Raw genomic sequence first — 23,459 nt, forward strand, 5'->3', positions numbered from 1 at the left:
CCTCATTTTGCAGCTTATCCGGCTTCTAGAAGGCTTGCTGAGCATAGTGAACCCATTAAACCACTCAATCCCTTGAAGAAACAGTCCACTGTTCCATCTTCCTGCCGCATTACTCATCCTCTACTGCCTCTTAACGTTGACACTGCCACTCGGTCTTATCGTGTGTCCTCCCTGGCTGCCTCCCTATCCTCAACTCTCACTACGCTGCCTCACTTTTGACTTTTGTATAGTAAATCGCAGCACTAAATCTTGGAATCCCTTGACTTTTTTTCCCTCAATTTCCTCATTTTTTCGTTATTTTACTCATATTCTACCCCCACTCATCGCCAAGTCGCACGCAGAAATAGTAACCTAATCTCACTAATCATTCTGTGTCTCTCCCTGTGGCCTGTGTCTCTCATTGCGTCTCTCCCTGTGTCACCCTCACTCCCTGTGTCTCCCTCACTCCCTGTGTCTCCCTGTCTCTCTCTGTGACTCTCCCTCTCCCTCCTCTCCCACTCCCTCTTTTCCTTCTTCTCACCTGGTTTTCTCCCCCCGTTCCGCACTTCCTCGCACACAAAACTCACTTTCTCACTAATTTCCACTTCCATTTTCTACAAAACAATCACCAACCGCCGTAGGAAAAAATCAAAGTTAAGCGCCCATCGTTTTACTGTGTGTTGTATTGGCTTCTTCTTACCAACCATATACTTCCCACGCTTGATCCCGTCGGCAGTCGCCAGAAACAGCTTCTAGTCATCACAACAACCGCTCCGCACTCATCTACCGTCGCAGGATCACTCTTTTACCCTTGCCGCTTGCCATTATAGTTCAGCGTCTAGCACTCACTTGAAGGTCGTCGTTTCAGACAACCTATTTCCACATCCACAGCATTGAACTCTTCCACTATGGACTTGAGAGTCGGTAAGAAGTACCGCATCGGTCGTAAGATCGGTTCCGGATCCTTTGGTGATATCTACTTGGGTACAAACATCATCTCCGGTGAAGAGGTGGCCATCAAGTTAGAAAACACCAAGGCCAAACATCCCCAGTTAGAATATGAAGCTAAGGTATACAAAGCCCTCAGTGGAGGTGTCGGTATTCCATTTGTCAGATGGTACGGAACTGAATGCGATTACAACGCTATGGTGATCGATTTGTTGGGTCCCTCATTAGAAGACTTGTTCAACTACTGTAACCGTAAGTTCACTTACAAGACGGTTTTATTGTTGGCCGATCAGTTGATCTGCCGTATCGAATACATACACGCCCGTTGTTTCATTCACAGAGATATCAAGCCTGATAACTTCCTTATGGGTATTGGCAGACGAGGATCGCAAGTTAATGTTATCGATTTCGGTTTGGCCAAGAAGTATCGTGATCCAAGAACTCACTTGCACATCCCTTACCGCGAGAACAAGAACTTAACAGGTACAGCCAGATATGCTTCCGTGAATACCCATTTGGGTATCGAGCAATCCAGAAGAGATGATTTGGAGTCTTTGGGTTACGTTTTGATATATTTTTGCCGCGGCTCGTTGCCATGGCAAGGATTGAAGGCTGCTACCAAGAGACAGAAATACGACCGCATCATGGAGAAGAAGATGACCACACCAAATAACATCTTAACAAAGGGCTTACCCTCTGAGTTCTTAGATTACATGAACTACATCAAGACTCTTCGTTTCGACGACAAGCCGGACTACCCTTACTTGCGTAAGTTGTTCCGCGATTTGTTCAAGAGAGAGAACTACCGCTACGATTATGTGTTTGATTGGACTTTATACAAGTTCCAACAAGAAAAACAGAGAACTCAAGGAAAGACTGAAGGCGAAGATCAGCAACAGTCTGCTCAGTTACCACAAACACAAACCCAACCACAAATAGCACCACCACCACAGCAAGCCACACCACAACAACCACAACAGGAGCTTACTCCTCAACAACGCATAGGATTACAGCAGAAGAGAGCATTAGCATTACAACAACAACAAATACAGCAGCAGGTTCCACAGGACGCACTCAATCAGAGTGCTAACTACCAGAACTACGGCCGTACCAATGGCTCTCCTTATGACCAAGATAAACCAAAGGTCGTTGCTTCAGAGCAGCAAACAGGAAATCCAGCATGGCTCTGAATCTCATAGATCTATATACTTCTCCCTCTTCTTGTTGTCCGGTTTTCTTGTCAGGGTCTAATCTTAAATCTTTTCTCTAGTTCTACCTACAGATTCCTCATTGGTTAGAAGGAAAGGTATTTGTTCCATAATCAGACGTTAAGCTTATGGGAACACATAGTAACATGGAAAGATTGTTTATGCATAATTGTTTTTGTTCACACCTGTCACAATTACAAATTACTTGAAAAGCACTAATTCTAATAAACAGAATATGCTAGCAGAGTGCTGTAGTACCATTTTTCCAAATATGGTTAACTAAGGGCTCGATTCAAGTCCAAAGCATTGTATTGTTAGTTTAACATAATTTAATATAGTCCCATTCATAGTTAGAAAAAAAGCTTAGTAGATTGTACCAATTCACTTCTGTTATATTGCTCTATTGTAAATTTACAGTATAAACTGATTCTATCTAATCTGCGTTATCAGTGGCCTTTGCAGCAACCGATGGAGTTTCTTCCTTGGCTGTAGTGGAACTCACAGTTGATGAAGCACCCAAGAAATCAAAGATGTGAGTACCATCTGGTCTCGAGTCCTCATCGTTCTTAGCCAATTTAAAGGTATCTATGAAGCCAAAGAAACCATAGAATACATTCTCCTTGCTCTCTTCAGCATAAATCTTATCGTAGATATATTTCATCTTAAACTTATCCATCTCCGACTCGTACTTGTCGAAGTCAATTGGATCATACTCCAATTTTTGCAATGTTTGATTGTAAGCTTCGTACACTGGGTTTTCCAATAGTAAACCTAAAGCTGGTGCCTTAGGTATATTGATCTTAGTTGAAGTGAAACAGTCGCTAATACGGGTTAAAGGACATCCAGTACGGACAATAAGAACGGCCATGGCGATCATCTTTCTGATTTGATGAAGCATAAACGACTGTCCATGAATCTTAATAGAGACCCACTCGGTTCCTTCAATTACAAATGGGTCAGAAACACTAGTAGACTTCATGAATCTATTCGATGAAGGATCTTTGAATGCCTTGCCGATGGTGAAGTTGTGGAAATTGTGAGTACCTTCATATTGCTTCATAGCTTCACGGAACAGTTCGAGTCTTTCGGTGCTAACATTGTAAGCACGTCTACGTTTGTTTTCGATGTTTTTGATGGTTCTTTGAATTTTACCAAATTCAGTAATGTGTCCATCTTCATCATATGTCTTATTAGAAGCTGAATCGTCCTGCAAGCGAGCTTGGATTTCATCAAGCGCTTCCTCGGTGAAATCACCTTCTGCTAAAATAGCCTTTCTTGTCTCAATCCACCAGTCGTCACCTTCTTTGTCCTCTCTGAGCACACCTGGCTCTTCTGTGCGCTTCTTTAAAATCAAATCACTTAAAACCGTCTTTGGCTTTGGAGGAAGAAATGAGTAAGTAGGTAATAAGTACTCGTAAACCCTAGAGGAGCACATTTTACGACAGTCGAAGGACTTTGTAACTCTTTGAATACCCCATACTCTGATCTGATCAGGCAATTTAGCATTGATTTTCTCCATAATATCAGCATCTTCAATGATTAACTTAAGCGAAATTACGTTACCGGCGGCGTGGACACCCTTATCGGTTCTAGCAGCTCTCATGAAGCCTGATTTCTTGATATCGCCGGCGTTTTCTGGAGACACCGCTCCAGCTTCTGCAAAAGCAGTGTACAAATCACGTTCTATCGTTGGGATCTTTGGATCGTTTTGCAATTGCATACCATTATAACCCGTACCACAATATCCGATCATTACAGCTACCTTACGCTTAGGTCTTCTGTCAGACTTTGGTACTGGGATTCCATTCTCGTCCAATGGCGGGGTGTAAGTGTCACTAGAAACATACGTTAGTCAAAACTGCAATTTCACCATTGGTGCAAAAAAACATACCTACTTCTCCTCATAGACCTTCTTGCGACGTCTTTCCGCAGCGTCGTCCCTTTTGGATCTCTTGTTGTCGTCGTCACGCCAGTCGGCCTTGCGAGCACGAGTCCACTTGCTTTTTTGATCTCGTTTGTAAACCGAGTCATCCACCTGATCATCATAGGCCAATGCACCACTAGCTGCGGTACTGTTACTAGCAGGTTCAGAAGCAATAGGTTCGGCCTGAGGGTGATTTTCTTCCACGGGCACAGTAGAACTGGCCAATTCGTTTTGGTTACTGGATGGTTCCGACATTTCTATCTACAAAAAGTTCGTCTACAAAAGAAAATTCCCTTTCTCGTTCCTATTCCCTGGCGTCCTACTGGTTCCTCGTACCACCAACTTCCTCCAGCCGTTCTCAGTTTCTCACTAATTTTTTTTTCAGCATTTCTGGATTTGGCCGGTTGCAACGCATTGGCTCATCTCATCATGTGATCAGAGTCATGTGATAGTGCATCTCATGAAAAAAAAGATAATTTTCAGTCTCTGGATTTTGTTAGTCTTTTTGGGTAGTGAAATATTTCAATAGATTTGGAAGAAACAAGTGGTTTTGGTATAGGTTTGTTGTAGGTAGAAAGTATAGTAGTAAAGAAGAGAAAACGGCCATGAGATCGTTGACAGAAGAAGAAACCAAAATTGTGTTCGAAAAATTGGCTAACTATATCGGAAGAAATATCTCATTCCTCATAGATAACCCTACCAATCCTCATGTGTTCCGTCTCCAGAAAGACAGAGTCTACTACGTCTCCGAACAAATAGCCAAGTACGCCACTTCGGTGTCCAGACAGCAGTTGATGTCGCTCGGAACTTGCTTCGGTAAGTTCACCAAAACTGGAAAATTCAGATTGCATATCACAGCATTGCCATACCTCGCCCAATACGCCAAATTCAAGGTTTGGATCAAGCAAAACGGTGAGATGCCATTCTTGTACGGTAACCATGTGTTGAAAGCTCACGTAGGTAGAATGTCCGATGACATCCCAGAACATGCCGGTGTGATAGTGTACTCCATGAGCGAAGTCCCATTAGGATTCGGAGTCAGTGCCAAATCTACCAACGAGGCTAGAAACTTACAGCCTACTCAAATCGTAGCATTCAGACAAGGTGATATTGGAGAGTACTTGAGAGAAGAAGACACTTTGTTCACCTAAGCGAAATCAAGATTGCTTCATGAACTTTACTTCTTCTTAATCAGATTGTCAAATCTTTTGCATTTTAAGTATATACTTGTATTTTTAGACCTTACTTTACGAACAATATAAATTCGAAAGACGAACTGGTAGAAGGAGAAGTTGTAGGTCGGATAGTCCTAGTGAACTACAGTATCATCTTAGGATATGTGGTGACTTCTTCTAAATATCGATTAATATGTGCTTGTATATTATATACGTGATGTGTTCTATTTACATAATAAGTATTCCTGCCAAAGGTGTGTGTCCCCTGCTCATTAGAAAGAGATGGAACTAGCCTTTAACAAATAATGTGGGTTACCAGTAGATACAGTGTACAAGTTGTTGACCATTCTGTTGAATTGTAATTCAGGATCAAAATGTTCCTCCTTTTGCTTGACAGGCTTGTCTTCACTTGAACCTTCAATAGTCTTAGTAGATTCTTTGGTGTAGTAATCTTTGACGTACAAAACTCCAGATTCTCTCCAGAACTCCATCAACTCTCTCGTCTCATCCTTATTTAAGTTTTCAACAATGAGCGGCTTAATGCCACCGTTTGCTAATAAGGTATTGGCAACGTTGAGATCAAAAAACTTCTTGTTCAAGTACGGGTTGTGCTCCTCGAGGCCCAATGCAATAGACAAGGTCTTCTGGTGGTGACCAAGAACGCCAGTCTTCGACAAAAGAACACCACCCTTGGCAAAGTTTGTTTCTCCACCAGCGACCTTCAAGATGAAATCACCGATTTCTAACTCAGACAAATGAACTGGAGTGAAGTCAGTGTGACGGTACTTGGTAACTGGAAAGTCTACAATAGTGTTGATGTTGTCGACAGAGAATATCACTGGGACATTCTGTGAGTGATGCAATAATTCATTTACAAAGAATGAGAATGCAGTTGTTGGTTGTTGTTTGCCGAAATCGATGTTAAGAGATAAGAAGTCGTACAATGTGTTTTCTCCCTTCTTTAAGTGATGGTCAACTCTCTTGTTTTGGAAAGAAACATCTTGAGTTAAAGTCAACTTCTTGAATATGTCTTGATTGGCTTGAAGAACCTTATAGATCCATCTCTTCGTGAACATAGGCTGTTGAAGCTTCTTGGTTCTAGCATTATATATGTAACTGCTTGTTCCGTTGGTCAAAGACTCTGCTAGATCGATATGCAAGAGAATAACATCTTGATTGTATTTGTTCAATGCAAGAGCCTTGGCCTGTGTCACCAAGGTGGATTTACCAGAACCCCTCTCTCCTACAAGGCATACTCTGTTGTCCTTACTTGGACCATCCAACTTCGAAATGAACTGTTCATTTAAGTTAACAGTGTTATGGGAAACCAAAGAAACTGGCCTCTGGAACAATTCATGATGTTGGAACTTCTTGAAGGAGCCCAAGTAGTTCAATTTTTCACTAGTTTTCTCGTCGTACTTGACGACCTTGGCTGGTTCACTTAATGCTTCAACAGTCAAGTTGTCGATTTCAAATGAGTTAAGGTCTACCGCCAACTTGTCGAAGTTCATACTACGGACAGCGTCGTGGAACTCCAAATGGGTCATACCACTCTTTTTCACCTTTGTCTGAGGTTGCTGGAACTTCTTAGGGTCAAATGTGACCTTTTTCTTTACCGGTTTTGCTCCAGCATTACTCTTAGCTTTGGCTTGTACTATGGTAGTAGACGACAAGCATCTAGCGGAAACTACATTGGCCGGTGCCTTTTTCACCAAGTTTGAAGCCAATCTCAACATTTTAGTGAGTACCTAGTATTCCCTAAAACAAACCTTGCTTGCTACTGCTAGACAAAACACACTTTTTTACAACAATCTGCAACACCTTTAACCAGATCTTTAACCAAACCACTGAAGAACTCTCTCACTATAATGCTGTTTGAACCGTGCACTACCATAGTTAAGGACGGGAGAAAAATCAAAATTTTTCAGTTGAAAGCACCGAAATAATTATGGTAACCGCACGACTGGGCTCATATGTTCAGGTTGGATGGGTGGTGTGTTAGTGTTAGGTAGTTGCAAAAGATGTGAAGTAAAGTTTATGGAGGTGGTGGTTTATATGTAGTGATTTGATAGTTGTACGGGAGGTGAAGTATGTGGTTTTTTATGTGTAGTGTTTAGATCTAGTTGCAAAAAAAAGAGAAGCAAAGTCTATGTGTGGTTTATGTATGAATGTATATATGTATGGGAATTGATATTCTTAACTAGCATAGTATGTTCAAGTGAGATGGAGTATGTCTTTGTAGAAAGGAAGAAGTTAATACGGTTGTAGGAGGTAACAGCGACAGTATATATTGCTCAGTCAAATTCTACGATAGAAAAGAATGGAGAGTGTTTTCATATAGAATTGTTGTCTAACACACAGTGTTTGGATATTTTGTGTACGGATATTTGAAATATTTTGCATCAAAATGATATTATCATGAAAAATGAACAATAACCTCAATAAAACAGTTCTATCATTGCAATATGAAATATGAGGTGCACGCACTACGGTTACCCAGTATTAGGAAGAAACTATAACTAACTGAAAAACAAGAAGAAGAAGACGAAAACGAAAACGAAGAAGCAAAAGCAATGACACATACTGAAATATAAATAGCTGCAAAAAAAAAAGACTCAAACCTCAGTCTCACCCTCTCTCATCTTCTCTACCATCTCTCACTGACTCGTACAATATTCATACAGTACACGTACTGTGCACTATTTTTATTGGAGGCCTCACCGCGTTACAACCCACACAAATTTTCCACTTCTTCGTTGTAAATTTTTCACTTCGCATTTTTTCTGAGAGTTTCTCGTCCTGCGTTTTTGTTTGTCTCAATTGTCGTTTTGTTAACGGCGTCTCTTCTTCTTCTTCTTCTTCTTCTTCTTCTTCTTCTTCTTCTTCTCTTTTTTTATTTCGTCTTTTTATTCCTTTTTCTTTCTTTTCTTTCTTTATAGACACTGTATCTTTCTTTTTTAGCATTTCTACACTTTGCAAGTTCTTTTTGTCCAAAAGAGGTGTCTTGTACACCCAGAAGAGGTAGAACAGGTACAAAAGGTACAAAAGGTAGAAAAGGTAGAAAAGGTTGAAAACTCATGCCAAAGACAACTACGTGCATTGTCAATCTTTAACATTTGCAATGAATTCAATAGCGAGATCGCTATGTTCCAGCACTCCATTTCTTGGTCGCTCGTTGATTTCATCTAATAGACCGGTTTTTGCTGCTCTCACAGTACGAAACTACGCTGCTACTCCAAGATCCGCCAGAAAACGTTCTTCTCCTAACAAGTTTAGCTCATCAGGATCCAGATTTCCTAAGAAATCCAAGTTCACTAAAGATACACTTGAAAGATTACCTGCTACCACAAGCAAAAACGATAGCCCGGGAAAACAAGTTTTCCAGTCAGGAAAGTTTTCTCAATTGCATCTGCCTTCGAAAGCAGTATATGACAAGTCGTCTACGGGAATTGACTCCATAACCACCTTTGACCAGTTGAGAATCTTCCCAACAGTTAGAGCAGCAATGATAGAGGAGATCAAATCCACTTACAACTTGAAGGGGCCAAAGTATAAAAACAAAGAGGAGTTGACACTCAAACCATCCCCTATTCAGGTGGCTGCTATTAGGAAAATCAATCAACCTCGTTTGAAGAACGTTAACAGGAAGAAATTGGAGAATGTTTCCACTTCAGCCGCTGATCAAATTAACGAGGAGTTCAAGAAACTCAATGCCTTGCAAAAACTCAAGGTTTTCACACTCGCTGCCGAAACTGGTTCCGGTAAGACGTGGGCTTATTTGGCTAGCATGCTCAGTAAATTGAAAGAAGACGATTTCGCATTATACGAACAGTCGCCAGAGAGATACGATGCAGCCAAATCAGCTCAGACTGTAAGGTCCATTATTTTACTTCCTACTCATGATTTGGTAGAGCAAGTTTACGCAACCTTAGAACGAGCCAACAACGTCAAGTTCGACGTAGAAAAAATAGGATCTCATTCGAATTTTAAAGAATTCTTGTCTTTACCAGATCAAGGGTCGTCTTTAAACCTCAATATCTTGAAATGGGGTTCCGGAGATCCTCACACAAAATTGTTTGACAAGTGTCTTAAGGGAAGAGTAGATGTACTCGTTACTACACCAGGAAAGATATCTTCCCTTTCCAAACTTCAAAACATCAATCGTCCTTACAGGTTCTTCAATGCTGTAGAGTACTGTGTACTCGACGAAGCTGATACGTTGATGGATCAATCGTGGATTGAAACAACAATGCCTGTTGTTACTAGATTGGCAAAGCTCAAGGATTTAATAATATGTTCTGCAACTATCCCAAAGAGCTTTCAAGCCACTCTCAACAAGCTCTTTCCAGCCGATGATTCTATAATCAATATTGTTACCCCATCATTGCATAAACTTCCAAAGCAGGTTAAGATTAGTGTCATTGACGCCGAGCTCTCCCCTTACAATGGCTCCAAGACGAGAGCACTTGCTCAAGCTTTGTATGCTATTATGAGAGATGGAACTGAGGCAGATCATGTTAAGCGCGTGGTTGTCTTTGTCAACAAAAAGGAAAGTGTCTCAGCTTTGGTTGAAACATTGGTGAAGAAGTACGGCCATCGTGAACAAGATGTAATTGGTATCACTGGTGAAGATAAGCCAGCTGAAAGAACTGAAAAGCTTAGTCCTTTTATGAAACCAGCTGTATTGCTTGAGGACGATCTTGACAACAGTAAAATCAAGGTCCTTGTAACTTCTGATTTGCTTGCAAGAGGTATGAACTTTGTTGCAATTAAGAACGTCATCATCATGGATATTCCGCGGAGTTCTGTGGACCTAGTCCATAGAATCGGAAGAACAGGTAGAATGAACCAGTCAGGAAGAGTCATTCTCATTGTGGATAAGAGGAAGAACAAAACATGGCTTCTGGGATTACCCAATGCCGTCAAAAGAGGCTTAACTATGGGTTAAACACCAGGAACTTTATTAATGAATTTTAATTGACTTGTATTATAGAGATTTGATCAATTTTTATTGATTGTTTAAAAGGTATGTTTATTTTCAATTAAGAGCAAGAACATGGTGAAATTTAAATGATGATACAAAAAGATTTTAGACGTTAGACTTCCGAAATACTATTGAGGAGACGTCTTAGATAGCTGATTCAATTTCGCCATAACTGGGCTTTCGAAACATTCGTATGACCATTATACTAACCAACCGTTCTAGGGATTTGTATTTATTGGATTACATCATGTATATATATTAGGAGAGCTTGTGCATAGAAGGCCGCTCCAAGAGGGAGAGGCAAATACAAGTATATTCCCAAGGGGAATTCTAGCATTTACTTATTATGGATATTGTAGATACTGTTAAAAACTTCACATTTTTTTGCAGCTAATGGAGGCATTATTTTGGGAGACTTGATCATCCATGGCTTATGCTGTATTTTTTGAAAGAACTTCCCCCCCCCCCCTTAGGATTCCCCGAATCAAGCAACATATGTAGTTCTGGAATTCTCTGCCATTTCTTCAGATAATTGGCAGACAAAAAGATAGTAATGAAAAGAAGTCACTACACAATTAGCAGCAAGATAAAAAATCACCTCGCTATTTTATCCCAGTGCGAATTTCATACTCTCACGAGCATTTTTACTGGGACAAAGATTTATCGTTGTCGTCATATGCCATGATATGCCATCATATCACTTCCGCTCAAATATCAAGATTCAACCGCTGTAGCAAGTCCACTATTCCACGACTGGTCTCCCAAATCTAATCCCGCCAGCTTGATTTCCACCCAAGCTGAAACCCTCTCTCCTTTAACTCATTTCTCACGGAAGAAATACCTCTTTCGTGCCTAGTGTCCCCCAGTATCCCAGTCTCCGCCTAATGCTCATTTCCGTCACTAATTCCAGCGGATATTTGCACAAAAAATTTAACACAGAAATTTCACTCAGAAATTTCACGCCGGTTTCACACCGCTTCCTCCCCATTTGTAATCACCTGCCCAAATTAGTACCACTCTTGCCGACGCAAAACTCCTGGTGGGGTGGGGATAAGCGCGCGCCGTCGTGGTGGAGATTGGGGATTACATATCTTTTGCCTTGTCAAATGTTCTCTTGGAGACATCAAATGTAATGTTTTATCTTAGTGATAATTCATATACATAGCGGTTATTGTTAGTCTATGTATATTGGTCGATCGGGAATACTATCTATAGTTTCAAACCAGACTCAATTGTTCAGAACGGTAATTTGTCCCAGGTTTCCCGCTAATATCTCCCCTCATAGAATACAGTGGACTCTATCTATTCGTCGCAACCAACTGTCGCTAGCTGATAAGTACTACAAAGGCAAAATGTCACACAGCGTCCACACTTCCATAACGGACCAGCAAAACGATATCTATTTCGGAAGCGAGGTAGTTAATAGAGTATCATTTTTAAGAGAAGACTCCGACTTCATCGCTAACAGTGTGTCTCATCCTTCCACTAGATTCATATTCTTTGATCAATCCAAGCCATTGATAAGCAAGAACTTGGAAAACAAGTTGATCATCTTGACAAACGGAGACAACCAATTGAAAGACGAGGAAGGCGACCAATTCAAGGTCATCAAGAAGGGATTGTCCTCTCTTCCAGAGTGGAAGAAAGCAGTAAAATTCTGGAAAGAGGCCAACAAGTCCCATGATATCACTTTGAGAGATAATGGCAATCCTACATTCCTTTTCCTAGGAATTGAGGATGCTAGTGTTGGATTGGACTTGAAAAGATTAAAAATAGAAGACGACGATTCATCAACTGGAGATGACGAAAAATACTTGGATCACCAAGGAAGATACCAAGGTATCCCATACTATGCCGTAGATTTGTCCAAATCCAAAGCACTTAGTGAAGTTATAATCAAGTTTTACAATGATGAATTGAATAAATTGGAAGGAAATGATCCTGCTACTACTGCAGAAGATAACGGTGTCTTCTACACTCACTCCAGAAAGCACTATCTCAGTTTCACACACCAGGAAGCAGCATTATTCTCACATGGCAGCATGTACTTAGACTGGTTGTCAAGGAATAGATTCTGTGCAAGCTGCGGAACAAAGGTAATTCCAATCCATGCTGGCGGTAAATTGTATTGTACTAATGTAACTAAGCGTGAAAATGGTAAATATGATTGTCCAGTTAAGAACGCAAGTGTTTCCAATGTGTCATTCCCAAGAACAGACGCCGTGATTATAACAGCTATTACTGATGAAGATAGAACTAAAGTTTTGTTGTCTTTAGGAAAAAGACATGCAGCCACCAGGATGTACGCATGTACGGCCGGATTCATGGAACCATCAGAAACTGTTGAAGTTGCCACAAAGCGTGAAATATGGGAAGAAACCGGAGTTGTATGTTCTAAGATTAACCTCGTAATGACACAGCCATGGCCATTCCCAGGTAACTTGATGATTGGATGCTTGGGTGTTGTAGAATTCAATGGTGTCAATGAGAATATTCACTTAGGCCATGACAAAGAATTGGAGGACGCTAGATGGTTTGATATTGATTTCGTTAGACAATTGGTGTATCCAGATGAGGTTGAAGATATCAAAGACTTCAACCCAGAGAACATCTTGATCCCTATGCCAGAATCTGTGGCATTCCTGTTGATCAAACTAGTTGTAGATCAAGCACACGAGCATAAGAAGCAGAAGAGCGGCAAGTTGTAATGAGTGGACCAGAAACGACTGTTGTTGTACAGATTTAGACTTTTTGCAGCAGATAGAACTACAAGGAATTTCAAACATTGAGGTTCGTGCCTGAAATAATACATAGCACCTATTCATTGTTATTCCAGCAGAAATAGTTGCAAAATATGCATGTAGAGCACTACGAGATTTAGCGATGTAGGAAAGCTTATCAAGCGAGTCATTCAAGATCTCCATTTAAGTTAAATGGTCTCGGGTCGTTGCTCGGCATCCCAAAGCGACAGACAATAACAAAGGCCAGGAATAGAGAGATAAAGGGGGGTTTCACTAGTCAGATCTTTTGATTGGTGTGGGGTCAATGACCTTGAAAGAGGAGAATAGTGGTACGAGGCCAAAAGAAAAAAGAGGAGATGAGGATGGACAAAGTTGAACATTTACAAAAGGAGAAAGATCTGGCACCATTGCAATGCAATTAACGAATTACGAATAGAGAATGTAGAGTTAAGAAATTTGTCCAAGTCATTTCTAGACATAAAAACGTTAGCTCTAACTTATACATCGTATCAAGTGCCGTAAACGAAAGTGCCGTAAACGAAAGTGTTTAAACCTACAATTACATAGTCAGTCCTACACTCTAAATAACACACACTCTAAATAACACACCCTCTAAATAACACACACTCTAAGTAACACACACTCTAAATAACACACAGTAAATAAACTATGGCAGTTTCCCATTCTTTGTACTGTACACTGTACATTATATTCCCCTCGGAGAAACAAATGTGCTCTAAAATCCCCCACTAAATTCGACAATTAAATTGACATCTCTTTCGCCATCACACACCCACATTCTTTTTGTCATTCTACATAATTTTCACAATATTCTGGTTCTGTTGAGCATCTGGTGCTCTCTTTTTTTCTGTCGTCTCTTTTGTGTCTTTCGTGTTGTTTTATGTCTTTTGTCTCTCTCTCTCTCTGTCTCGTTTTCTCTCTCTCTCAGCCTCTTTGTCGTTCTCCTTTTCCATTCTCTTTGCCATTTTTTCCTCTCATTTTCCTATCCTTTTCTCCCGCTCTATCTCCTCTCACCCTCTCTCTGTGTTCGTATTTGTGTTCTTGTCTGCTCGGTCCGTCCCATCACCGTACGTACCGTACCACAAAGCAACCATTACCCTCACCACAGTTCGCAGTTATTGAACACCGCCATGTCTGCACCATTACGTACATTACGTACATTACTTACATTACCTACATTTCCTACATCATCCGTTTTCTCCCCCTCGTCGTTACCTTAATGGGTCGTCAACAACCGAATTAATATTGTAATACCACAGAATTCATTTGTCCCGACAATTTTACTTCCTATAGTACACGTGACCATGGCGGCATGTAGAAAACGTGGAGCTACCCGCTGCATAAGGTCCTTTTTTGCATACAACGACCACCAGGTATATTGCAAATGGTCTAGCAAGGTACCCCCATGGAGGCGTAGGTGTAGCACCAAAAATACTTAAACTGACTCTTTTCCTATGTTCCAACACGCTTCTCGGTAGCGTTCAAGCAACATTTACCAAATTTCACTAGTTTGTCGCCGTAGTACCACTAGGACTATCGTCAGTTGTACTGGAGTGACTAAAAAATTCATTGGCCAATTCCGTCACGATCCCTCGACTGTCTACCGACAATTTAGTTCCAAGCCCCTTAGATTAGAGGAAATGCCGGTGAAACAGTCTTCCGATAGCATATCGCCAGTAATTGCTGGTCACAGAGGTTTCAAGGGTAAATATCCCGAGAATACTTTTTTTGGCTTCGAAAAGTGCTTCGAAGCCGGTGGCACGGTGATAGAAACAGACTTGTGGCTCTCCAAAGATGAGGAGTTGATAATATCACACGATCTCAGCACCAAGCGTGTCTTCGTCGATGCTCGAGGGCAAGAAACCGATTACAAAATCCCAGAAACCAGCTACCAGAATGTGTTAAAATACTTATACACTATTGAAGGAAGAGAGCCCTTGTCGACATTCAAGGATGTGTTGAGATGGTTTGTTAGATACATAGACGAGCAGGACAGCGACGAACATAAGTTGATGTTAGACATCAAGAGATTAAACCCTCCCAAAGTTGTTAAACACATCATCAAGGACTTGTTAGAAGTCCATGACGACCTCAGTTGGTGGTATCATCGTATCCAGTTTGGAATCTGGGATTTGAACCTTATCAAGTACATAAATCAGGACGAATTCTTCCAGAAAGCATACAAGGCCAAGCCGAACACGAATAAATTTGGATGGAAATTTTTTGACATCTTCCATATTAGTGTTTCATGGAGAGATTCTGTCCACTATATTAACTATAATTTTTACCTTGATTCTCTTGACAGGGCCGATAAGGACAGCGGAATAATTAGATTCAAGATTACTGGAATTTCGTTACTTTACTTGCTGTCATGGTCTGTTGGATTCCTCACGAAATTTGTTCCTTTGCTTCGTATCCAGAACTTGAAATTTTACTCATGGACAATCAACACATTTGAACAATATGAATACTTATGCAAAGTCAGCCGTAATGCCAACTTGCCAGAATATGGAGTCATATCTGATTTCCCAGACCTTATGTTCAAGCACAAACAGGAACAGGAACAAGAGAGCAACGAGTCCGCATCGGCAGAACCAGACAAGTCCACCGAACTTACGAGATTAACGAATTCATCTCAAGACTTCTACGATGAAGATGGAAATTTGGCTGTGAAATTGACATACGGTCAATACTTCCTGAACTTATTGTATGAAGGGTTCCAGCTGTTGTCCGGTAATAAGAGAGTCACAGATGAAGAGCGCCAGTTTGATTTACCAGTTGATGAGAACCGCGTTACCAAGATAACAGTCAATGCGATCTTTATTTACGTTTTCACTTTCTGTCAAAAGATTGGTATTATGTAGAAGTTGGATGAGGGTATCGAGCCATTATGTTTGCATTTTATGAGATTAATATAGATTTTCGTGTGAACAACTGTTTTACTTTGTAATACTATATGGATATTCTATGTATTTGTAGTAATCAAGGGGGTTTTATTATCATATTTATTGCTTCATTGATGCCAATTAGCCATATTGGTGTATAAACATATATTTCAATGGAGTCGGACTGAATAGCATTTTGTGGGATGTCACTTCTACCCTAACCCGCAGAATACACCTAAATTGTATGTAGATTATAACCTTATGACATGCTCCATAATAGACTGCAAAAAACACATCAAATGCAGTCTCGGATTCCCTAACAGGGACCAACATCCCTGACTCTTATCAAACTACTATTTCATGTAATATCAGACGCCTCCAGCAACAAAATGTTGTGTATACCTAATTCTGTGTTCTCCAGCATCCACAATTCACCCTTAAATTGGGCGTGGGCACCGAAATTTTTGCAATCAATTTTAGCGAGCAGATGGGTGCAAGCTTCGGTGGATGCAGCAGCAGCAGCAGCAACATGTGACGTCAGGTGTCAACCGGAAGATTATGGCATAGATCATAGAAGATAAGGGTGTCAAACCATGTGACTTTTGTCTAATTATATTTACTTCGTCGGTAGTCTGATCGGTCCTTTCTTCACAGGGCGCCATTGCTGTATATTTTCGACCCATCCTGGAATTCTCACCAAGACACTATAAGGGCATCTTTTTTTCTGATCATGTTCTCATACAATTCTGGATATGGCTATTGTTGTTATGAATATTATTTAGAGATTGCACTTAACGTTTACGAGACCCGAGCCTCGACCTGCAAGGGTGAGCGGTAATCACGTGGATGAGAATACCCCCGGAACATACTCGAACAGGATTATTGTTGCCTGTGATACTTTGTATAACGGTGGTAATGAACGGTGGAGTGTAGAAAAAAATTATATAAGTTTGTTGTTTGTGGTGGTATTTAATACCCAGAAATGGAATTGATGTAAAGTGCTACACTGGAGTCTTGGGAACTGTAATAGCAACAGTAAATAGTCACATTTATAGGAAAAAATAAATTGGCCATATCTTATATTATACTAGATTCTCTTCCTAAGTGGAACCCTCCTCTCTCAATTCAATACAACACAACACAACCCAACCCAACTCAACTCAATTCAACACAACTCTATTCAATTCAACACAACACAACTCAACACAACACAACTCAACTCAACTCCTTTCTCTCTAGCAACAGAACCTCACCCACACCCTCTCTTACACTCTCCCTCTACCATTCGCATTCTCCGACCCTCATCCTCCCCCTCGTCCTTCCCCTCGTCCTCACCCTCGACTCCCGATCTCGTCCACTACCTAATCCTCATCCGCTCTCACTTCGCACCTCTTCCCTCAACACACACAACAACGCGCTGCCATCATATAGCTGCAATATCCGGTACATAACCCGAAGTTATACTGATGTCTTCAATCGAATTTCCCACTATTCTGTATCTGTGAAATGGTGGATCTTTTTTTCTCCGTTGGAGGATAGATTTTTTAATTTGTATATTTTGGTTTGTTTGAAGCGGTCTTTTACACCACAGACATCCGGCGGCCATTAATAGAATCGGCGGTTCTGTTGACCAGACGCGAGAAGTTATAGGAGAACGCTATTGCTAGAAATTGAAAAAAAAAACGAACTCCCTCAACAGTAAATACCGAAAGCGACTTGAGATTGATTGGCGAAAAAACACATTATCACTAACAAACATCGATTGTACAAGAAATACTAACTATCGTATCGTTTTCATAATCAAAATTGCTCTGGATTCGTCTCAGAAGCAACAATCCCAACGATCTTGAATTTTACCAGCTCCAGTAGCAGAATCGAGTATCCCGCCCAGATCACCGCAAAAGTTCGAAATTCCATAATCACCACATCTATCCATGGTGTTGTACAAGCGTAAGCAGGTGACATTCGTCCCACCGCCTGAAGTCCCACTGGATCTATCCGTAGAAGTATTCTTCATACCCCAGACCAAAGAATGGTTTCTCAACTACGAAGATTACTTGAGTCGAATGGATTACTATCGCAAGCGCAAGTTTGTGTGTGAGATAACAGGAAATTCATGTCTCAACTTCTTCGAAGCACTTGAAAGTGAAGAGAAAGAAATCAAGGGAGTGGAAAAGAACTTCCCAGAAGCCCTTCGTGAGCATATTCTCCGGTTTCTTCAATTCAACAGAATCACTCGTTTGGACCAGTTGGTCGATAAAGTGTATTTAGTTTTCAAAAATGACTACTTCCCTGGTGAAACTATATTCATCAAAGGAGCGGGTTCAGGTTCAGGATCATCTGCAGCCACAGCCGCTTCTGCTAACTCAAATGGGAATGATAGTGATACCGAATCTCTGCCCACATCTAACAAGCAAAGAGGCACTATACGGGAAAAGGTGCAGTATGGCCAATCTGAAGGAGTTACTACTAAATATTTAGTGGTCAGATTGAATGATATGCAGCAATCTATTGTTACAAACGACCATATCTCACGAGACAGAAATCACTTTACCAAATGGTTGATCAAGACATTTATAAAATTAACGATGTCTCGTTCTCACAAGGTTGGTGCTCCATGGGTTGTGAAAGACAAATACGCAAAGAAGTATAGAATCCCACAGGAATTCCCAGAGGACTTAAAACAATTTGCAGACTCAACACCAACGGGCGAGACTCAGTATGAAGTACACCGTAAACCTTCTTCTACAGCAAATGGCGAAAAGACAAAGAAAACCAAAAGATCTGCAAAGAACGCCGATGGTACTCCAGCAGCTCCAAAAGGCAGAGGAAGGGGAAAGAGAGTTAAGGATGAAAATAAAGAGAATGGCCGTTTTGCACCCATTGCACCCAAAAACGGATCGCTCCATGAATCACACAAGAGAGGAAAGAAACTGGGAACTCCTAACATTAACGATAAAGCAAATGCTGAATTATCCTTTAGGAAGAAGTTCCCTACTCATTATTTACCAGAAAAGCTCTTGAAGGAATTTGAATTGGATGAAGATAGCATTCTTTCGGAGAGATCTACTCCAACCGCAGCTACTAACGCGTTGACATTATCTTCCCTCCAACCCACCAAGAAGCATATTACTGACGATCTTGAGATCAAATTTGACATTCAAAATCCAAAACCTTTGCCAGAAGCGTTGCAATTACCCGACAATGCAATTTCGTGGAATAAGCATTTGGTTAAAGAATATAGAGATGATATCAAAGAAGCTGAGAAGCAACTAGCAGCAACTAAGGGAGAATCCGAAAAAGATGAAGATGAGAAAATAGATATACAAGAAAAATTATTAGAAGTCAAGCGTCTCTCTTCGAATAATATCAAGGAAATACAGTCAGCTTTGCAATCTTGGATTTTTATTAATGTGTATCACACTGTCTTAAAGTTGGATACTTTTACATTTGATGACTTTGTATTCGCAATGGGATGGAATTTGGATCAATTCAATGATTTGGGTAGATGTGAACTACTTGATGAGATATGGTGTGCAGTCTTGAGTGCAATCGTTTCAAATACAGTTCCGACTCCAAAAGAGCTGGCTGCAGCTAAGGAATCAGAGAAGATTTTTGGATTGCAAATCAACTTACCGAATAAGACTTCCTTTATAGATTCTGCTATCAATGGGAAGGACAACCAAGACGACCATGATGAACGTGGCTCAGATAGCGAGCAAGACGACAAGATACTTAAAAGCGATGACGAAGATTCTGGAAATGAGTCTGGTGATGATAGTGATAAAAGTGGAAAGACAAAGTCAAAAACTTCTAAACCAAAGCAAGAAGAAGTAACAGTGGACGAAGTTGCTGATAATGAGGAGGCTGACAATGAAGAGGAGGAAGATGAAGAGAATGATGACGATACAATGGAAGTTGATGATATCAATGGAGATGACAACCTTAAGCACAATGCTTACCTGGTGATGAACTACAAAGGTACAGCCTGGCACGACCGTCTCCGCAGGAGAAACTTCAAAGATGGTAATTGGCAATGTATTTTACTTGGAGTTTTGTCTTTAGTTGAGTATGTCCCAGCTTACAAGGAAATCATAGAGAAAGTCTTCATTAAGCTTGCACCAAAGTCCATGGACCCTACTCCTGAAACAGTCTTAACTCAATTCTACGAGGAATTGGATATCGATTTAAAGTTCCAGACTTTAAATATCTTGGTTGAGTTACTCGTTACAGGAAGTGTAGTTAGAAATTATATCGATGAATGCCTCGATGCATCAACTGTGTTAAGAAGAGAAAGATTGGATAACATCAAAGAGTACAAAACAATATTGGACGCAGCCCAAAAAGCCAATATAGCAATCAGCGAGTTACTTACAAAAAATAGCAGCGACGAAAAGACTAAGGAGGGAGAGAAGGAGGACGCAATTGCTAAACGCCCTAGATTAAATTATTCAAAGGCCATGGAAATGAGCGAAGATGAATTAAAATTATCAGAAAGCAATGAAGAGTTCAGAGACCTCTGGAACCTCAGAAAGGACTCCCTTGTAAAGCTTGATCAAATCAAAAAGGACAAAAGAGAAATTGAGAAAAAGCTCACAGAGTTGGACTGTCAAAGAGTCAAGCTATTAGGAAAAGATAGATTATACAACAGATACTGGTGGTTTGAAAATAATGGTTTGCCAACTTTACATGGTGGTTCTAACGAAGACGATGAGAATGAAGACGAGGAAAAAGAGAAAGATAGTAAAAATGATGAAGATGTGGACGATGACAAGGATGAAGTATTGGATGAGACTTATCTCATGGGACGATTGTGGGTTGAAGGTCCTTCCAACGAAGACTTGAGGATTCATTTCAAAACTTCCTTTGAAGAAAGTGAAAAGTTCAATGTGGAAAGAGCAAGTGCAGAGTTCCAACTAAAGCAAGTGGAGGGCAAGAAACGCAAAAGCTTAGAAGAAGATGATGATGCCAACGAGAATCAAATAAACAATGAAAATGAAGGAACCGATAAACAGGATGAAGCAATCAAAAAGGAATCATCAAATGGAGAAGTTAAGGAAAAGAAAACTCAGATTAAAGAAATGGACTTCAATAAAATTCCAAAAGCATTTGTTCAGGCATCGTCAAAGGTGCTTGATCTTGACTTTAAGAATAAAGAAGTCATCAAATCTAGTTCACTGGAAGTCATTATTGACTATCAAGGGGCCTTGAAGACGGCTTCTCTTATAAAGACATTATCTCCCATGCAGAGAAAAGTCATTGAAGAGTATCCTGATCCTTTGATTAACGGTTCTAATTGGAGATTCTACGATAAACCCGAGCAGATTACGAAGTTGATTTCTTGGTTGAATCCTTGGGGTAAACGTGAAGCGCAATTGCGTAAAGAATTATTCAGTGTAAAGGACGCCATCATTCTGAGCATTGAAGCCAGAAGAAAAGCATTGGCAATGGACAAGGCGCCAGAAGAGGAGCTCTTGATTGAAAGTGATATCGCAAAGTTGAATGAGAAAATAGAGCAATTGAACTCCCCAGAGGAAAGTGAGAGCGAGAATGAAGATGAAATAGTGACGGGAAAGAGAAACCTAAGACGAAAGGTGCTTCCACGTAAACGTCAAAAGCTTCATAGTGTCGAAGAAGCACTTGAATATGGAGAAATTGAAGAGTTGAAAAAGATGAAGAAGGAATTACAAGCAAAGCTTGACGAGAAGAGAGACGAAAGAGACTTATCAAGAGTCTTGGAGTGGGTAAACTCCAAGGCTATGGAAGCTTTCGACAAGTCGTTGTACGATGGTGGAGACAAGGCCAGAGGAAAGGCTACCCGCAAGAGTAGTAGACGTTAACGTTCATCTACTAGTAACATTAAGTGAGATATATTTACTGTATTATAAGATTTACCTACATGGTTATAAAGTTTATGTCAAAAGGCAAATTAAATATAAGGTGTATTATTCCTAAGGGTTATGATCTATCGTAAATGCTGTATATTAGTATCGGTTTCTTTTATTGCCGTAGTTGTCGTCATGTGGCTTAGACCGCTTCTTACTATTGAATCTTTCATTACGAGTAAGCTCTGCCAAATCCCTCAATCTTTCTTCTTTTTCTTTCTTCTCTTTTATAGCTAGTTCTCTCAACATTTCGTTTCTCAACTTGATATCGTCCCTTGCTTGCTTGTCAGCATCCTCCAAGGCAGATGACAAATTTCCGAACTTTTCAATATTTACATCTGCAGCCTTACCATCTTCACCCCCGTTGGCCGCTTTCATACGTTTATCCAAGGAGATGGTAAATCCTTGATTGTTTTTCCAGTTTGAAACTGCTGCTGGAATTCTCCACTTTTCGCGATCTTCTTTGGTGAGTTTTGCCTGTGATGAACTTGTATCCTTAAGTATAGGTGGAGGAGGAGATGGGTTCTTATGTCTATTCTTACGCAATTTAAACTTCGGAGGTAGCATTGGATCTTCCTGGTAATTACGTATTTGAATTATTCTTTCTCGTCCTCTGCCGTCTTCTTCTTCTATTCCATCCTCATTGTCTATGACGCTATTTGTTTTGTATTTGACATAAGTGACATCACTGGATTTTTTGTTCTCATCTATTCCAAGCTTACTATTAATGATTGCTGAGACAACGTCTCTTGTTTCTTCAACGCATTCCTTTAAGCTGTCGTCAGGACAAGTCTCCAAATCATAACGTGGAAAATGATGCTTCAAGTTTGGTATAAGTTTTTTTAGTGGAATGGTATCCTCATACGATGCTTGAACTTTACGAGTTCCATTTGAAGCTGCTGAAGCAATGGTCAAGTCATATTCTATATTTCCTTCGGCGTCAACGATGATTGTTGATAAAGTTGTAGCTGATTTGTGGGGGTTCGCTATAGCTGAAGTTTGAGAGCTTGGCAATGTTGATGCTAGTGATGAGATGGAGACGAATTGTCTTGATTTGGCTCCCGATGACAGCGGGACAATGCTCGATGGCGGTTTATATGGCGCATATTTCGGTTTCGGTAGTAAGGAACTGAACATCGCGGTAAAAGTGCTCTTTTTGTAGGATGCAAAAAACAGTTTTATATATTAGTTATATCAAGTGGTAAATGGTTACAGAAGAAGTATAGAAAGTACGTACCTGTATATACTTTCAGACCCTAAAAGAGACAGCGGCAAGGAGGTTTACCGATTTGGAAATCGTGGCACGGCACACATCCGCTTAGCTGTATGAATGGGAAGAGGCAGGCTGATAGAACCAGGCTATTGTTTGGAGTTCTCCTCACTTTTGAACAGCGTAGTGCAGAGGGAGGCTATATCTGTGATTATCAGTGATGTCTACTTCTTGGTAGGTGACACTAAAGAGTGCCAAATCCTGTGTATTTGTCTGCATCACCCAGAATTTCCAATCTGTATTTCTTTTATCAGTACTCTTGTGCTCAGTGAGAGGAAAGAGAGAGCACAGCAACAAGTATTTATATCCACACAAATACCCATAATTTCGGTGTCAAACAGGAGCCCAAACTCTAAAGTCACTAATAACCATGAAAATAAGCAAAAAGACCACCATTAATAGACTTCGGACCCCAGAATTGGTTCTCGATTGGCATCTT

At 40.5% G+C, this 23,459-nt stretch overlaps 9 protein-coding genes across 9 annotated transcripts; 6 read left to right on the plus strand and 3 right to left on the minus strand. All coding sequences in view use genetic code 12, as the record gives it.

The window, feature by feature from the left end:
* The first annotated feature begins 738 nt into the window (after nt 1-738).
* On the plus strand, nt 739-2,494 carry HRR25 (serine/threonine protein kinase). Its single transcript, XM_064919580.1, has one exon. The coding sequence runs from the start codon at nt 888-890 to the stop codon at nt 2,115-2,117; it is 1,230 nt and encodes a 409-aa protein (XP_064776225.1). The 5' UTR covers nt 739-887; the 3' UTR covers nt 2,118-2,494.
* Nucleotides 2,495-2,506: 12 nt separating this feature from the next.
* Nucleotides 2,507-4,402, minus strand: RJT20DRAFT_126104 (pseudouridine synthase). Its single transcript, XM_064916667.1, has 2 exons — nt 4,031-4,402; nt 2,507-3,970 (listed from the first exon to the last, which is right to left on the minus strand). Exons 1-2 carry the CDS (start codon nt 4,312-4,314, stop codon nt 2,569-2,571), a joined length of 1,686 nt encoding a protein of 561 aa, XP_064776226.1. The 5' UTR covers nt 4,315-4,402; the 3' UTR covers nt 2,507-2,568.
* Nucleotides 4,403-4,580: 178 nt separating this feature from the next.
* NIP7 (ribosome biosynthesis protein) lies at nt 4,581-5,398 on the plus strand. The gene has a single exon (XM_064916668.1). It carries the CDS (start codon nt 4,665-4,667, stop codon nt 5,208-5,210), a length of 546 nt encoding a protein of 181 aa, XP_064776227.1. The 5' UTR covers nt 4,581-4,664; the 3' UTR covers nt 5,211-5,398.
* RJT20DRAFT_126107 (mitochondrial 37S ribosomal protein mS29) lies at nt 5,399-7,103 on the minus strand. The gene has a single exon (XM_064916669.1). The coding sequence runs from the start codon at nt 6,968-6,970 to the stop codon at nt 5,507-5,509; it is 1,464 nt and encodes a 487-aa protein (XP_064776228.1). The 5' UTR covers nt 6,971-7,103; the 3' UTR covers nt 5,399-5,506.
* Nucleotides 7,104-8,058: 955 nt separating this feature from the next.
* RJT20DRAFT_126108 (ATP-dependent RNA helicase) lies at nt 8,059-10,564 on the plus strand. The gene has a single exon (XM_064916670.1). It carries the CDS (start codon nt 8,356-8,358, stop codon nt 10,180-10,182), a length of 1,827 nt encoding a protein of 608 aa, XP_064776229.1. The 5' UTR covers nt 8,059-8,355; the 3' UTR covers nt 10,183-10,564.
* Nucleotides 10,565-11,570: 1,006 nt separating this feature from the next.
* Nucleotides 11,571-12,926, plus strand: RJT20DRAFT_92701 (NAD(+) diphosphatase; the record flags this gene model as incomplete). Its single annotated transcript, XM_064921449.1, has 1 exon — nt 11,571-12,926. One exon carries the CDS (start codon nt 11,571-11,573, stop codon nt 12,924-12,926), a length of 1,356 nt encoding a protein of 451 aa, XP_064776230.1.
* Nucleotides 12,927-14,422: 1,496 nt separating this feature from the next.
* On the plus strand, nt 14,423-16,093 carry RJT20DRAFT_29316 (phosphatidylglycerol phospholipase). Its single transcript, XM_064919581.1, has one exon. The coding sequence runs from the start codon at nt 14,621-14,623 to the stop codon at nt 15,842-15,844; it is 1,224 nt and encodes a 407-aa protein (XP_064776231.1). The 5' UTR covers nt 14,423-14,620; the 3' UTR covers nt 15,845-16,093.
* A 1,314-nt stretch (nt 16,094-17,407) lies between these two features.
* On the plus strand, nt 17,408-21,809 carry RJT20DRAFT_126114 (uncharacterized protein). The gene has a single exon (XM_064916671.1). It carries the CDS (start codon nt 17,800-17,802, stop codon nt 21,703-21,705), a length of 3,906 nt encoding a protein of 1,301 aa, XP_064776232.1. The 5' UTR covers nt 17,408-17,799; the 3' UTR covers nt 21,706-21,809.
* On the minus strand, nt 21,810-22,968 carry PRP45 (mRNA splicing protein). The gene has a single exon (XM_064916672.1). The coding sequence runs from the start codon at nt 22,885-22,887 to the stop codon at nt 21,850-21,852; it is 1,038 nt and encodes a 345-aa protein (XP_064776233.1). The 5' UTR covers nt 22,888-22,968; the 3' UTR covers nt 21,810-21,849.
* Between the last annotated feature and the right edge of the window lie 491 nt (nt 22,969-23,459).

Source organism: Scheffersomyces xylosifermentans, assembly GCF_036884685.1.
Source record: "Scheffersomyces xylosifermentans strain CBS 12540 chromosome Unknown RJT20scaffold_2, whole genome shotgun sequence".
Taxonomy (NCBI): Eukaryota; Fungi; Ascomycota; class Pichiomycetes; order Serinales; family Debaryomycetaceae; genus Scheffersomyces; species Scheffersomyces xylosifermentans.